Below are 16,692 nucleotides of genomic sequence, written 5' to 3'. Positions count from 1 at the left end.
CAAAAAAGTTCGAAAAGTGATTAAGATTTTCAGATGGTCGCCAACTGAAGATGAAATGAGTTTGCAAAATATGTGAAAGAAAATACAGGAAAAGAATTAAGCTTGATTCTAGACTGCCGCACTTGCTAGAACAGCTTGCTTGATATGATAGATATGTTTTACAGTCTCAAAGCATGTATTATGAAAGCTCTCATCGACATCACACCTGAGATAAAAATTTATGGATGAAAAATGGTACAAAATGAAAAATGTTGTTGACAGCCTACAGCCCTTTAAATTAGGTGTAGGAAGTTCTATGCAGAAGAAAGTGTAACATAAGAACTGCAGACACAACATTTCGATTTATTTTGGAGTTGGAAAAGCAAGATACAATTTAAAGTATAGAACTGCAAGAGTGAAAGAAAGACGCAGTGAAATTACTGCTATGTTGATTCACTTACAGCTTCCAATTAAGTATGACCAAAAATTGAAAACGCCCAATTCGATATTTGTGATGCCAAAAAAGAATAAGTTACAGCGAGAAATGAAAAACATTGTATGCAGAGTCATTAAAGACGACGCTGAGAACAAATAACTTTTAGATGACGTAGACGTAGATGCGGATAATAGCCAACAATCTCTGGAACATAATTCGACTTTACAAGAGGAATTAGAAATGCAGCTAAAACAAAACAATGAAGATTACACTAAACAGACATAAACTACAAAAGAAAAAAACTTTGATAGAATATCAAAGAAAAAAATGGCAGCATTTGAAACCGATGAAGAGAAAGAAAAATATTTGATTTTGTAGCACGACTATTTATCAACTATAAAGCCAACAAGTAAAGGGGCAGAAAGAGCCTTTTTGGCCGCCGGCTACATATAAGAAGTAGGTTGGGATACAAAACCATCGATGCCATTTGTTTTTTAAGATCATATGTTTAAAAAGAGAAGTGACTGATTTGATTATTTCATGTTTGTGACTGATTGTTCGATTATTTCATATTTCTAACGTTACGATTAAATATTTAGCAAGAAAAATTAAAAGATTATTAGTAAACTAAATTCATACGATACTCTTTGGAATACAAAAGACTGATTATAACTATTACCTATAACCTCAGATAAAGAGTACAAAAGTATCTACAAAGGTCAACCAAATATTGATATTTGGACCCTTTGTTAATAAATGGGTAGCCAAACTGGTGAAATAATTAGCCAATTATTCGTAAGTGAGGCGTTGTTAATTTTTGTATTTTTATTAAAAAGTTGATTATAATCATAATAAAGTTTATTATTTTGAATTTCATAAAAAAGCTATAAATTACGCGGGATCTTGCAGGATCCGGTTGCTACGAAGTATAATTTGTTGCTAATTAAACCCTATTTTTTATGATAATCAATGGGTAACTATTTTAAAAGTTTCAGATAATAACTAGACCTCATTTTTCCCTGGGATACCAATTTTGAGCCCAATGTTGATATCGAATACATTGAGAATTCCTAATCTGATATTTATTCACCATTACTCGCTATGTACCCCAGATCTCTGGATTTAACTTAACCAGTGTTAATATGACTCCCCAATTCTTATAACTGCTAAACTTGTTCTCTTATTTTTGCAGGTGTTTCAGTTTTGAGTGGAATTCTATGTTTCTTGTATGTAAACAAGTTTCTCAACTTCTCCTTCAATCGTATTACTTAGAACTTCAATGTTCACTCCTTCATATCCTTTCTCTATTGCTTCAACTGGTATTAGTTCAATTTAGAGTATATAAAAGTTAATTGATATACAAAACACATGGAAATTTTTCTCTTTATTTATAAATATAAAATATATACAAATATTTCACCAAACTCGTTACGTACCTAGCAAAGTTACACCAAACATCACCAAAAATCCTAAAAGTACAGCCCCATATTGTTTCATGCCGCTTCTTTTGTCTCCCTGTAATATTTCGAAAAATACCACATACATCAAAGTGCCAGAAGCTAGACCCTGCAATATCACAGAAACTACGGTAGTAGATGAATCATTTCCCGTGCTTACTAAAATTCCTATTCCTATACCTAAAGGACTAACCACCGCAAACATAAAAACAAAAACAATTACAAATAAGGTTTTTAAACCTGAAGTGACAAGTTCAATACCGATACAAAATGCAATCACGAGCTTATGAGCACTAACAGCTCCAAACATGTACCAAACAGTATGAGATGATGATTCAAGACCTACAGAGAGACCTTCAAAGAGTTCATGAATCGATAAAGCCAATACCACTAATAATCCTCTTATTATAGTTACTGCAGAATGTTGTGCTGTAGGCAGTGGTAAATGAGAATGCTCTCTTCGAGCATGTGAATTTTCATTTTGATGAATAGCTAGTGCTAACTGTTGACGTTTCAGTAAGTCTTCCTCTCCTCGTCTTATTGAAACACTACGTCTTATGGCTATTTCTAAATCCGCTTCATGTGGATTGTCTATTCCTGCTTCAAAATTTGGGACAGTTTCTTTTTTATGTAAATATACGTGGACGCATTCTTCGATGAAGTACATAGTAAAAAAACCAATACACATTAAGACCTCAGCATAAGGTATTTCAATGTCAGGCGTGAGATTCAGATCTTCAAAATGCTCATTAACTTCCGGTAATAAGTGAACGAACGTTGTACATAGCAAAACTCCACCACCCAATCCGAGTAAAAATTTAACGGGAGAGTTATTTTTTGCATCAGAACTCCATTTGAACCAATGATTCAATTTTATAGGTAGATTGCCAATTACAAATGAGGCCAGAAACAAGACACACATTGCTGTGATTTTTGCTATAGTTGCGTTTGTTTCGGGCTCTTCCTCATTTTCTGTTATCTGTTGTAATGTTCGGAGCATGCTCATCTTCCTAAAACAATAGGATTCTATAGAAACATTATTTGAACTACAAGGGTGGGTGATTTTTTGAATAAAACACAATTTTTTTGAACAAGATCATTCTACTTTGTCGTGGTCTCTGCAAAATTCTCTGAATGGTATAAAAATTTGAACGGAGAAAAAAATCTCGCATTAGATTAGAGCTGTGAGGCACTGTTTTAATAAATGATTTCATAGACAATGGATTTGATTTATAGAATAGCCTGCCAGACTCCCAATATTACACCACTGAGTTGGTTTTTGTGGGTTTAATTAACAAACAAAATTTATAAGACCCTACCCGCTTCGTAGTAGGTAAACAACTAAGGCGGCCCACGTAATCAGATCACGATCCTGGAGTTCTTGATCACAATCACTGATTGATGTATCATGCTGTGAAATTACATATTGAGACTTGATTTCGTCAGTACATGTGTAATAATTGCCACGTGAATATGTTTTGTCATGTACAGCATAAACTTAAAGTTATTGCAGCCTTTTTCTTAGTGCTTACTTTCAAGAAAAGGATACAAAAAAGGCGCTGGGCTGAACAGTAGTTACAAAAAAGAATAATATACAATGATTTAAATCTCCTGGAATAAATACAATTTACTGTTGAAGATGATGACTACAAAAACATTTCATCATCGTCGCTGTTAAATCTTTTACACCTTATTACGACCAGATCATGGATATATGGTGGATTTTTAATCTCTGTGAAGCCGCAGACTGGATCATCTTGGTTATATTGACAAGAACAATGGATATATTAAGTCCAGTTGATATTTCTTCAATCTTTTCAGTTCATATACTGCTCTGCTTTAATTTTTTGAGTCCATTTCTCATCTTATACTTTTCCAAACTTATAGAAGTACTCATATTCCCTTACCTTATGAAGTGAGGTTACATGAAAGAAACCGCATTATTTACTCGTGTTTTATGTTGCTTATTTATATTTTACTATAAAGTGAGGTGATATCAACTAATTTGTGACCTCAGTAGACCGTCTATCCTTTATGGAGGAGTCCTTGAGCTCCGACTTTACAGCGTGTGTCATCGCCGTTCATCTTGCACATAGATTAATGCAAGACTGACTTAGATTGACGCGATCCTGTGCTTACATGATCAAACTTGGTAGTGATCACAAGATCGTCTACGTCAATCCGTCAATCAGTATCGTACATTTCCAATTTAAGTCGCGATCATTGATTTGGACCTCGGATTATGATATAAATTAATAATTTTCGATCTGTAGTTATAGGGAAGCTGGTAGATAACATTTTGAATATCTAATTCATTAATTCAATATTAATTTGATGTTTTGTATATCATAGCTACAAATTCAGCTGATTTATGTTTCATCACAATTATTTATCGTGACAAAAGTTGTTTTATTTTTGATATTAGCAAACCGCAATTGTTGAATTCTTTGGAATAATTGAGACATTTTGTAAAGACACGCTACAAGTTTAGAATCGATAATATTTCTTAACCATAGAACTAATTTTTTACAGCAAATAATTTTTTTTAACACGCTTATATCAGCCTCTCCTGTATGTGGGTTTGTTTGTGAGCTTATTTGTCTGTAGCTCTCCTTTGTGGATTATTAGTGTTAGTATATCCCACCACTTTGATTGCTTTCGTTAGCCGACCGGACTAAGGCTTCCAGATTCGCCGGTCGTGTTTTAAAGTTTTAAACAAATTGTTTTTTCGGCAAATTTTTTTTAGAAATTATCTCTGCAAATTTTCTCTTTACATCGAGACAAATTTTACAACTGTCTACCCTCTTTTGGAGATTTACAATACTAATCACTATACAATACATTATTGCTTTAAACTTATTTTAGGAATTATTTCCAATTTTTGATGTACTTTAAAAGAGCGTTTTTTAGTTTTTTTGAACTACATTTATATTTAACACATTGAGTACCAACCAAAATTGATAAAGTTTTCCCAGAGCCCATATGGGGTGTGGATACAAGGAAAAATAATAAAAAGATTTATTTCGAATAAAAAGTGTAAAAAATGATGTTTTTAGTGTGTATTATACAAGCTTTGAGTTAGCGAAATACTAAGACTACCCATAGACATTGTTCAAAAGCTGAAGAAATAAAATTACTAGCAAAGAAAACGATAGAGGAATAACAATACTAAAATGGAAGGATAATGATGCTTTCTACAAAGTATGTTGATGAGGCAATAAGCATTGACAGACGATCAGAAATGGTTGTAAAACCTTTAGCCGTAGTCGACTACAACAAAAGCAAATCTTCTATCGATCTGTCTGATCAAATGCCAAGCTACAACACTTCTTTGAGAAGGACGTTGAAGAGGCATAGGAAAATTGCTTCAGACATGGTAAATGCCAATAATCTTTATAAAAGAATATCGCAATCACTGATTCTCAAGCCAGTGTAGGTAGCAAAGAAGTTACAGACGAAAGAATCTACGGCTGGTGCTGATTGAGAGACGCCAAAACCAAAAAACCCATTGCCCAGTGAAGAAAGAAGGTCCAAGTCATAAGGTGATGAAAGATTGTGTAGGGTACAGTAAAAAAATCTTGAAAAAAACAAACCAAGTGAAAGGTAATGTTACAAGGACCAAAGACGGTTCAACTTAACTGTAAAACAAATTTAAATATAGTCCTTTGGGCCGCGGAGAAGGTTCAAAATAAATACGTCGTGCGGTCCATAAAACAGCTCTGGACAGTGGGGAAAGTGCAGTTGCGGGCATATGGACCACACCGGAGAACAACTTCTCATAGTTCGCTCAAATATACTTACCGCAGTTTATCTACAGTTCCAAATGTTTTATTAAAAATTGTACAATTTCAACTACTAGCGGGAACGGTTGATTTGAAATTATAATTATATCCAAAGAAGCATTCAATCATAGATAGATCTGAAATATGAAAAAAATGGCAGTAAATTCAAATGGAATAATTATGTCCTGATGTAAGTCATTGGATAGTATCTGATTAATATTTAGGTTCCGGAAACTGTAACTATCTAAAACGTTATCTTCACAAGATATACCAAATGTTTTCACTTTTCTGGGGTGTGAAATTACTCTCATTGAAATCATGATTTTGAATTCTCTAATCGGGAAAATTTCTGTCACTTCAAAAACTGGACAGTATACTTTAAACATACCGTATAAGTATAAATATGAAAAATACCGAAGGAAAGAAGTTCTTAAGTTTACTTTATTAGTTTAATCAAGGGACATAGAATGCTGTGGTAGATATATGCAACGAACATATATAAAATTCAAAAATGTTGAAAAATTAAATATGCCGAGAACAAAACTACAATATAAAAGGGAAGTTAAATAATGGTACATTTCAAAACAGTTGTAATCAAGGATTAAAAGAACATATGTGGAAATAAAGGGCGTGATAAAAATAAACATTCACTATGAAAGATAAGTGCGTGCTGTGATAGAAAAACATATGATAATTTACCTCAATTATCCCAATGTGATGTCTTTTCATATTTTACTAGCTTTTACCCGCGGCTTTGCTCGCATTGAAGTTATTAAATAATTATCAGAGATCATTACAAGAGAAAGGAATCAATATGATTAAAAACAACAGTTATACTTTTTTATACTATTTGAAAATTGCTTCAACTCATCTGTAACACTTTAGTTTTTAAAGACTCTATTGGTTCACCAAGTAATGGGAATCAAACTGGAACAGCACATTCCAACAGTTTCATCTTTCCATTTGAAAACATCACAAAAGTGACATTTTTTATTCATTGAGCCAATGACAATCAAAGGATAATTATGATATTCAATTGGAGGATCATATTAAAACCCAGTACCATTAAATATCGACCAATCCTTACGCATTATATTTCGGCGCGTAGTTCTGCATTATGAATTCTTCTCGTCTGCGATTGTTCTGGCGTTTCTATCGCTCTTCTAGCTACCTGCAACAAAACACTTTGTCGCTCTGCTTGCTGTTTTCTTCTCAGCTCTGCGTGAACCGAAGATCCTTGATTTCGTGCAACTTTTGCTACACGGACCCGCGACGAATCTTTGGATAAATCAGATTTCCGCTTCCGAGGCCAAGACGAAAAGAATAAGAATTGAAACCAAAGAGCTAGATCTAAAATAATAGCAACAAACCACAAAAATGACACCTAACCTCAAAACATCAAATAGTTTTATATTGCATATATAATGACAGAAAAAAAAATAATAATAAATATAAAAACTGTTGTAACTATAGTCAATTGGATTGGATATTGAGGTGACTGTCGTTAATACAGGACAACTGTATCACAGTACTCTGGATTGGAACTTCATTACTGGAATGGAATAAAAATAAAAATTCTTGCAATAGTAACAATATTCTTGTTGTACAATGAAGAAACCACAACGCAAGGTAAAGATTTTAAACATTGAAAATCGTCTCCATCGAAAAAGATTCGACCTTCAGCAAGGAAGTTAGTTAGTAGAAGGAAAAGCTGGAGAAAACTGCGCAAAGGTGTTCTTTTGAATCAGTTACAAGTCTGTCATTGCAACAGCTGCAAGAGCTCAGGTAGGCTTCGAATTAGTTCACCTTACGTCATTTTCTCAAGATCTAGCTTAATTTCAAAATACTGACGTGGTAACCGGCGCTTGTAATTCTACAACGCAAACTAATCTATATTTCAAAATAATTTCCACATTCACGCCACATGAAATACATTTCACTTAATCAAAGTCCAACTAGATGGTTCTTGAAGTTTTTATATGATATCCTAGGTTAACGGAGATGTTTCTAGGATTTCTCAATAAATCAGTTATCGTTTCCACTGAGAATGTGCCACTAAACATCCGTAGACAGTTATAGTGCTTTTATGGAGTTTCTACTCATTGTAACTCACTTATTCATGCTGAACTTTCGAATAGATAGACACGAAAAGACGAACCCATATATTTTTTTAACAACGGAAAGGAGTGGCTTCAGGTTTGCCGCAAAATATTCATTAATACTTTGGATGTTGGATATAATCCGTTAAAAATTGGGTTGATAATAACCTAGTTCCAGGGACTTCTTCGAAATGAGGACAGCAATTGATTTAGAATGAGGTTTGATAATTTAACTGAATTTTTGACAAAAACTGCTTGCACATTAATATAGAAGAGATTTTACAAAACTGTACCCTGCAGACACTTATAAAAGTTTTACTAATTTGTACAGTTTGCCAATTATTTTGTAAGTTAACCATTAGTTGAACTATAGATTCCTGGATGTTCTAAAACCTAATCTTTACTTTAATAAAAAACATGCAATATTTATTTCTCATACTTAAAAGGGACTAAATGTGACTGAAATGGAATAGATAACACATGTGGATGACAAAAATAAAGCTCGTAACAAAAAAAATGAAGATGAATATTGGTCTTTTAGGTGTAAAAATTAAGTCCTCGGTTTATTTTTTATTAAGACAAATAATTGCTCATTATATCACTCAATAAGTCGTGTGACTGACACACAGATGGCACTGTAATTGTTAAATCCATATGACGTTTATGTACCAACTTTCAAAAGGCTATATGTGAAATTTTATCACATTTCGATTAGTCAGAAAAAAGTGAAAGCCATTTAAGTGCAACTAATTTTGTTATCTTCAAAACAATTTCGTGTGTTAATTTATCATTGCTTCTAGATTAAAAAAAAATTGTACAAGCTCAATAATAGCTTCAAATGTGTTATCCGTACTCTGCTCCATCGAAAAGAACCATTTGTTATTGGTTTGCTAAATTTAAACGTGGTCGTACAGACATCGATGATGGTGATCGTTCTAGTCGTCCAATTAAGGTGATTACTTACTTATATCTAATCGTAAATTGAAATTACTTGAGATAGCTAAGGCCATAAGGTATCAGAAGACAGGATGTTTACAATTATACCTGAACATTTGATTTTAGAAACAGCTAATTTCAAAGTAGGTGCCGCATTTACTCACAGTCGATTAAAAGCAACAACGTGTTGATGATTTGGAACAGTGTTCGGCCATGTTTACATGTAATAAATCAGATTTTGTTTTACATCGATATGTGATATTGGATTCATCACTTTACTACGGAATCAAAACGATCATCGCCTGAGAGGACTGCAGCCGGCGAACCACGTCCGAAGCGTCCAAAGGCACATTAGTCTGCTGGGAAGGTTATGGCTTCACTATTTTGGGATGCGCATGGAATATCCTATCTCCAAAATGGAGAGACAATCAATAGCGAATTCTACATAGAGTCATTGGATTATTTGAATGCAAAAACCAAGGCCTCATGTTTCGAAGAAAAAAACACTATTTCACCAAGACAATGCGCCGATTCAAGTCAATGCCAACAACAAATTACACTTCGAATTGCTTCCTCATACACCTTATAGTCCACATCTGGCCCCCAGTGACTACTGGCTATTTGCTGATCACAAAAAAATACTCGCCGGTAAGAGATTCAGCTCAAATAAAGAAGCAATTGCTGAAACTGAAGCATATTTTGAGGCAGAAACATACCCTTCTTCAAGCACGACATCGAGAAGTTAGAGAAGCGTTGGAATGATTGTATTGCTTTTAAAAGAGATACATTCATGAATAAAATCTATTTTTGGCAAAGAAAATGTGTTTTTCGTAGTAAGTCGCACAACTTATTGAGTGATGAGTCATATCTTCAATGAACCATTAAAAATCTCATATTATGAAAATTTGAGAAGAAACACTAGAGAGAATAGAAACACTACTGGTTAATTTTTTGGTAAAATAACAAGAGATTTTGTCGTAACTCTGGGATAAATCAGCCAACAACATAAAGGCGTTATAGAAAATGATTCCGTGTAAAACACAGTTGTAACAAGAACTGAAGAAGATTTGATATTTTTAATAAAATAGAGGGTAAATCAATAGAAAAATTTAAATTAGTTGTGGTACAATGTTAAGGAAAAGAAAGAACCTCTATCTTTCAAAGTTATTTTGGAATGTGCAGTTTGAATCTGACTACGGTACTTGTTACAGAAGTTTATCAAGCAGATACGAACTAATATCAATTTTATCTCATGTTTAATATAAAAATAATAAACGAACCTGACTTAAATAAACAACCTTAGTCGGTATTTAGTTAACACTTGAAGCTAGTAATGAAAATACTATTATACTGATATCATATAAACAGATCAACTTCACTTTTCACTTGATATTTAATATAAATAAAAAACAATTCAACAAACATTCTATTTCTATTTGCACTCTCAATTACGCCGTCGCAATTTAAGCATATTATTGCATTTTCTCGTCAATATGGATAAGCTTGGGATGTGTTGTTATTACATATCTCTATTCCTTTTAAACATATTTCAGTTTATTTATCATGTGGCCAAGTAAAATTATGATCAAATTCATCTAGGAGTAACAAATACAAAAGTGAATTCCATGTTTCTTCTCAATATCCCGGGTCTTGTTCATATTCTTTGTGGTCATAGTCAATCTTCTCTAATAGTACTCACATACCCAAATTGACGCAGCTCTGAACTTCTTGCAACTCTCCACAAACGTGGATCACTCACATGCAATCCCCTATTCGATAATCAGTAGCTCGGTCTTGTATACTTCATCTGTATACATTAAAAATAAATAAGATAAATAAAGTTTGATACATCTTACCACATTCGTTCTGGAATTAGTGACCATAATTTCTCCTCATTTGGCAGAATATTGTTTATGACTGTATTCTTGAAATTGCCAGACGTTTAAGACGGCTAATTTGAGTAAAGGCACCTACGGGATCTTTTCCTTGAAAAGTGACCTGAGAGATATTTTATAGTGAGTCGACTCAAATATGTAAAATGTTCAACAACTACTAAAGTGTTTAATTTCATAACCATAACCAAGTGCAATTTCCTATACTGGGTAGGTAAGAAATCGGAGTGTCACGAAAGAATACGTGATACTGAAAACGTTCAGATAAAAACAGCCGGCTTATTTAAAAAAAATGCCCCATTATTTGAATATATACTATAATATATTGAATAGAATATGAAGTGGTTGGGACTGGTGACAGTTGTGTTTCAATATATTCTATTTAATGCTTATTATAATTATTTTATCTAATTCTATCAAATGTGACACTTAAGTCACTCCTAGATATTAGGAAACGTCACATTTTTCATAACCTTCATATATCAGTTATAAAAAGTAGTGATGTGGAAACTTCACGTAACTGTTCAAATTTCAAAGAATAATTTATTAATTACTGTAAAAACCGACGATTATTCAATTATTTGAACTTACAATAAATTAACTCATTATTTTAATTCAATAGTGTTTTAAGATTATATATATAAGAAATACAAGGATTAAGTGAAAAGTAAGCCGAGCGCCTTGTATTCAGGAGATGATCAGCTGTGTAATTAGAAGGCATCTTGTTTGCCAGTTCCAGTTCTGTAAGAATGATATGACTGAATATATGTCTACTCTCAATTTAAACGAAATCCAACCAAAAATTTGTATGAAAAGTTCAATGATCCAAAGCACACCTCATCAGTTGTGTGTTTACAAAAAAATGGTTCAAATATTTTGATTGAATTGTTTGTGAAGATGATAAAATTGATCACAAGTTGATCACATTCAATGCTTAGGTAATTTTTCACTTATTTATATTTGATATTTATACTTTGGTATAACTAAGAATAATTAAATATGTTACCAATGATTTATCGCATATACTTGCTTTACAGCCTCGTACTCGTACATGTCTAATATTGCCTCTGTTCGTCACCTCTGATGACATTTATGCCAACTGTTGGTGTGCTCTTTGATGGTAATTATATAATAACATTACTATTTGAATTATCTTTATTAAAAATAAACCGTTTAAATGCGTTTAAATTTAGCGGTCGAATGTCATTGTACCGATATGACTCAAATCAAAACTTACTTAAGAAAAGAAAGAAACATTATACCTTGTTTGCTTAATTAGCTTTATCGTTCGATAAAAAGATCATCATTTTATGGTTTTGAAGAGATTTTATTATTCAATATACCCCCTTTAAGTTCAATGCACTTGTCACAAGTTATTGATTTCATCCCTGAAGTGAGAGCCTTTCGTTTATTATTTTGCCACAAGCAAAATTCTTTTTGCATTCTAAAAAACATTCATGTTGACATCTCGCCAAATTTTAAGAAGATAAATCGCTTTAGAGTCCAAGTTTGTAACACTCATTATCCTCGTTTATGGATTGGGGATCATCCAGGTAGAACAAAGTCTCATCTATAGTTATAAAATTCTTTTTATCATTTCTAAAACACTCCAAATATTGTTGAGAAAGTCTCTACTATATAATTGCTGGTTAATCCATATAGAAGATAAGGTCGCCAACTCTTATTGAATAGCCGGTTAATCTTGAGCAATCTTTCTCTATTACACTACAAACCAACTTGACAAAACAATTACAAATATTGAACTATAGTCTAAAATAATCACCTAGTTATAGTCTTCATAATTCTAAAAATTGTACTAACTACATTTATCGGAAGGAATCACTTGCGGAGTCTGTCGCAAACGTATCGAGCCCACCTTTTGACTACCGCCTCCTAACTTCCGAGTTACTACTCTGGGACATCAGCTTTACCAATAAGTCACGTATGCGAAGTTATCGACTGAAAAAGTTTCGGTCATTGCATTATTGTTGTGTAAAAATGACTGATGAAGAATCATGAGGTTACAGCCAATACCAAAAAAGAACGTCAAAGTGAAGACAATATTGACTTATTATATTATGGAGTTCCATACCACGAAATGCTCCAATAGGTCACATGATCACTAAAGAATACTACGTTGCAGTACTGAAAATATGTCAACACCATTGGCAAGAGAGTATTCCTTCATTGCAACAATACGCCAGCACATTAATCGAACCTTGTGCAATAATAATCAGCAAATAATTGATTCATACTGTTTCACAAACCTCCATAAGGTCCCTTCTGATTTTTGTATCTTTATTAGAATAAAAATATCTTTCAAATAACCCCAAAGAAAATTTGAATTTTATTTCCGGTTGATTTAGATAAGGAATCGTACAGAAACTCTTACCCAGCTCTAATTGTGTAAAAAAAATTCATTCGGGTTCAAAGGTTGCAATAACGGTAAGTTTGATCAAAAAATTAGTTCAGACAAAACCTGTAGATCAGAAAGATGTCGAAATATAGTTTTTTTTTCTAAGAGCTACCAATTCTGTCAAATAGCGAATGTTGGGAGAGTTGTATTGATTCAGCCATAGAAGAATTTAATTTAACAAATGCAACTAATTGCTGAAGATGAAGGTGTGGACTTAATCGTATGGATGATTGTTCTAACTCCAATCGAAACTATTTCTTCTAAACTTGGAAAAGATCAATATCAATAAAATATATACGTATATAAGTGAAAAAAAAAAGTTTGTCCACCTTTGTCAAAATCAAGTTTTACTATTACACGCAAAAACTGGTTGTGATAAGGCATCTGTATTTTTTAGGAGGGGCAAAACAATAGTTTTTAAAATGTTCGAGATTTAGTTCAATGTGCAAAAGTTTCTGGTAAGACTAATTGAACAATGTTTCCTTAATTCTACGTATAGAGCTCCTAAGAATTTACGTACTTAGATAAGATTCGAAATGCATTCCGCTGTTTATCAACATCTTTTACTGGTAAATTAAAGTGTACCTTGATTAACAGCTAGACATAAAAGACTATATAGGGTTGGAAGTTGGTCGACAATGAGAACCACTTTATTCACACCTACGCAGAAATAACAGCTAAATACAATTTTCTGCAGCTGTGAAAATGTAGTTTCAAACAAATTTTGGACTATTTATTCTCTTGCATGTTTTAACTTTTAGCAAAAGTTTTAACGTTTGACTATTTTAATGCATTAGTGTGTTTGATTTTAAAACAAACTATGTCGCAAAGTATTGAAACTTAAAGGAACCCGAAAGTGGAAAAATTTAAAGAGGAAACTGGAAATTGAAGAAGATATACTGAACGAAAGTGACTACAAATCAAACCCAGAAGAAGAAATATCGGATAAAGAGATATTAGGGTCAAGTGATAGTGATATGCATGTTAATAGCATACAAAATAAGTATTACATTGGAAGGGATAAGGTGACCAAGTGGAACAGCACTAAGACAAATTTGCAGGTTCGCATTAGAACTAGCAATAATATCACACATTCACCTGGTCCCAAAAGAAAAGCTCGCCAAACAAAGTCAAAAATTGAATGTGTGCGAATATTTATAACTGATCTTATCACACAAATGATAACTGAATCAACTAATATATGCATGCAGAAAATTCAGCATCTTTTTTAGAGAATTAGAGATGCTAGATTTACAGACGAAAAAGAAATAAGCGCCTTTATAGGACTACTGTTTTTGATGGGAACTCTAAGAAGCTCAAGAAAAAATGTTACTAAGCTTCTTCAAAAGGTGGTGGCATTGAGGCTTGTTACATTCCAATGAGTAAAAAGAGGTTTCGATTTTTATTGAGATTTGATGATATAACTGACCGTGTTGCTAGAAAAGAAAATGATAAACTCGCAGCAATAAGGCAAATCCTTGAGCTGTTTCCAGCAAATTTCCAAAATAAATTTATTGAAAGCGAATATTTTACTGTCGATTGACAGCTTTTAGCAATTAGAGGTCGTTGCTCATTCTAACTGTACATTCCCAGCAAATCAGCTGAGTACGGTCTAAAGATATTCGCGCTAGTTGATACAAAGACCGCGTATACATTTGATCTGGAACCATACGTAGGTACACAACCTGAAGAGTCATCCCATTTCAAAAACATTGCGAAAGATATTGTTCTCCACCTCGTTCAGCCAGTCCAAGGCACCAACCGAAACATTACAATTGACATCAGGTTTACAAGTATCCCACTGATTGAAAGTTTGCAAAAAAAAGAAACTGATACTGGTTGGTACCTTGAAGAAAAACAAGCTGGAGATAACTCTAAAATTTTTACCAAAGAAAACAAGGGAAGAGAAAAGTTCTATTTTTGGATTTCAGCACGAAATAACGTCAGTATCATATTGTCCAAAGAAGAACAAAGTTGTGTTATCTGCATCAAGTATGCACCATGCAATTGATCCAGTAACGGAAGACATGGTAAAACCAGAAATCATAACCTTCTACAATAAAACTAAAATAGGCGTAGACTTAGAAGATCAAATGTGTTGAAGTTATGATGTTTCAAGGAACTCCAGGCGATGGCCTATGGTAATTTTCTACGATTTGTTAAACATCTCTGCTATAAATGCCAAGACAAATAACTCGGAAAACAAAAAGACGGAAATTTATTGAATCATTATCAAAGAACTGCATGTGGACATTAGAAGACGTGCAGCTGTAGGTCTAGAAGAAACTCAAAAATCTAATCTATGAAAAATCTTAAGGGAACGTTGGGACGTTGCAGCATATGTCCGACAAGTCGAAATAAGTCTTCCAGGCGAGATTGCTGCAAATGCCACCTGTTTTCATGCAAAGAACACTTGGCTGACATATGTGTCTTGTGTTTGAATAACTGAAAATACAAAAGCCTGTGAAATGATAAAAGAAAATAATCCTTATAAATGTATAACAAGACTAAAAACTGCTAATAACGTAATAAAGTGTATTTAATTTACTTTAGTACCTTTCAAGATACATAAAAGAGAAGAATCAATTTTTAATCAAGAAATTTTATTTGTTGCATTTTAAACAGTAAATAATTTTGGTCTACGAGTGTAGACCGCGCGCCTAACGTAGGGTTAATCCTTCCCAGCATCAATATTCAATAGTTTCGAATTAAAAAGATCTGTTTTAAAGGCCTACCGGGAAAACCACGTTAAAAAACGCGGTAAAATACCTCAAATTTTGCGCGGATAATATGACCATTGCAATTCTTCTAACTTATTGAATTGTTTGTTATATTTCAATATATAGTGGTTCTCTTAGGTAAATTAGAAAGGTAAATAGAAATTACGAAAAACCAGTTTTCGTGACATTAGGACCGCGAGTAAATTTTTTTCAAGCTTTGATCGAAGAGGAACTTGTATTTTGGATAATCCTACAAATTTTCAAGTGGATGCGAATTTTTCTACCTTTTTTTGGTCTAATTTGACTGGTTTATTGTAATAGATTACTGTACTTTTGGGATACCATTAATATTTGCTGTGTTATGATACTTCCTGGGCAGCCTAAATAACACGTAAAATTTCTCTCAAAAACAATTAAAATATAAAGTCTAGACATAGAAGTGAGATTTGTTTATTTTCGTTATGAATTCTTAAAACTGTCTATTTATATATTCACGAAAATGGGTTTAAAATATCGAATATTTAATAAAGTTTTAAATCGAAAGTAAACATTAATTGGAAATTTGATAATCCGTGATTAATCCGGATAACATATACTGATTTTCGCTACATGAATAGCATCTACTGTCGGTCTAATAAGAAATTAATGAAATATTATCAAAACTTACATTGAATTATGACACTTCATTCTCTAAAATATCAGCTAGTGATGTATATTTAAAAATATCAAGACCTAACTAATTTCTTGATATTAGATCTTATATTTAATAATTTTAATCGTACAATTACACAAGATAACGCAAGTAACTATCTCATTCGAGTTAAGGATAGGAATAATACCAATTTCATAAGATAAATCAAACATCGAAACTGATATGTAGTATTAAACCATTTTATCATAAAGTTATATACTAGATTGATCAATTATAGCTCCAAGTGATGACACATACGTGCACGATTTGTCAGAAAACTAACT

The 16,692-nt window shown here is 32.8% G+C and overlaps 1 protein-coding gene across 4 annotated transcripts; it reads right to left on the bottom strand.

Moving 5' to 3' along the window:
• Window positions 1–1,784: 1,784 nt before the first annotated feature.
• On the bottom strand, window positions 1,785–16,505 carry LOC130896347 (zinc transporter ZIP1-like). Of its 4 annotated transcripts, none has more exons than XM_057804362.1 (3): window positions 16,385–16,505; window positions 5,674–5,791; window positions 1,785–2,882 (listed from the first exon to the last, which is right to left on the bottom strand). In XM_057804362.1, the coding sequence occupies exon 3, from the start codon at window positions 2,876–2,878 to the stop codon at window positions 1,844–1,846; it is 1,035 nt and encodes a 344-aa protein (XP_057660345.1). In that variant the 5' UTR covers window positions 2,879–2,882; window positions 5,674–5,791; window positions 16,385–16,505; the 3' UTR covers window positions 1,785–1,843. The 4 variants fall into 4 exon arrangements, with proteins under 4 accessions (XP_057660345.1, XP_057660343.1, XP_057660344.1 ...); XM_057804360.1 differs by lacking the exon at window positions 16,385–16,505 and adding an exon at window positions 10,546–10,794; XM_057804361.1 differs by lacking the exon at window positions 16,385–16,505 and adding an exon at window positions 6,354–6,608.
• Window positions 16,506–16,692: the final 187 nt, after the last annotated feature.

The sequence above is a fragment of the Diorhabda carinulata genome, chromosome 7, assembly GCF_026250575.1.
Source record: "Diorhabda carinulata isolate Delta chromosome 7, icDioCari1.1, whole genome shotgun sequence".
Lineage (NCBI taxonomy): Eukaryota > Metazoa > Arthropoda > Insecta > Coleoptera > Chrysomelidae > Diorhabda > Diorhabda carinulata.
Note: the sequence above shows the minus strand (reverse complement) of the source record. Positions and strands in the feature narration are given on the sequence as shown.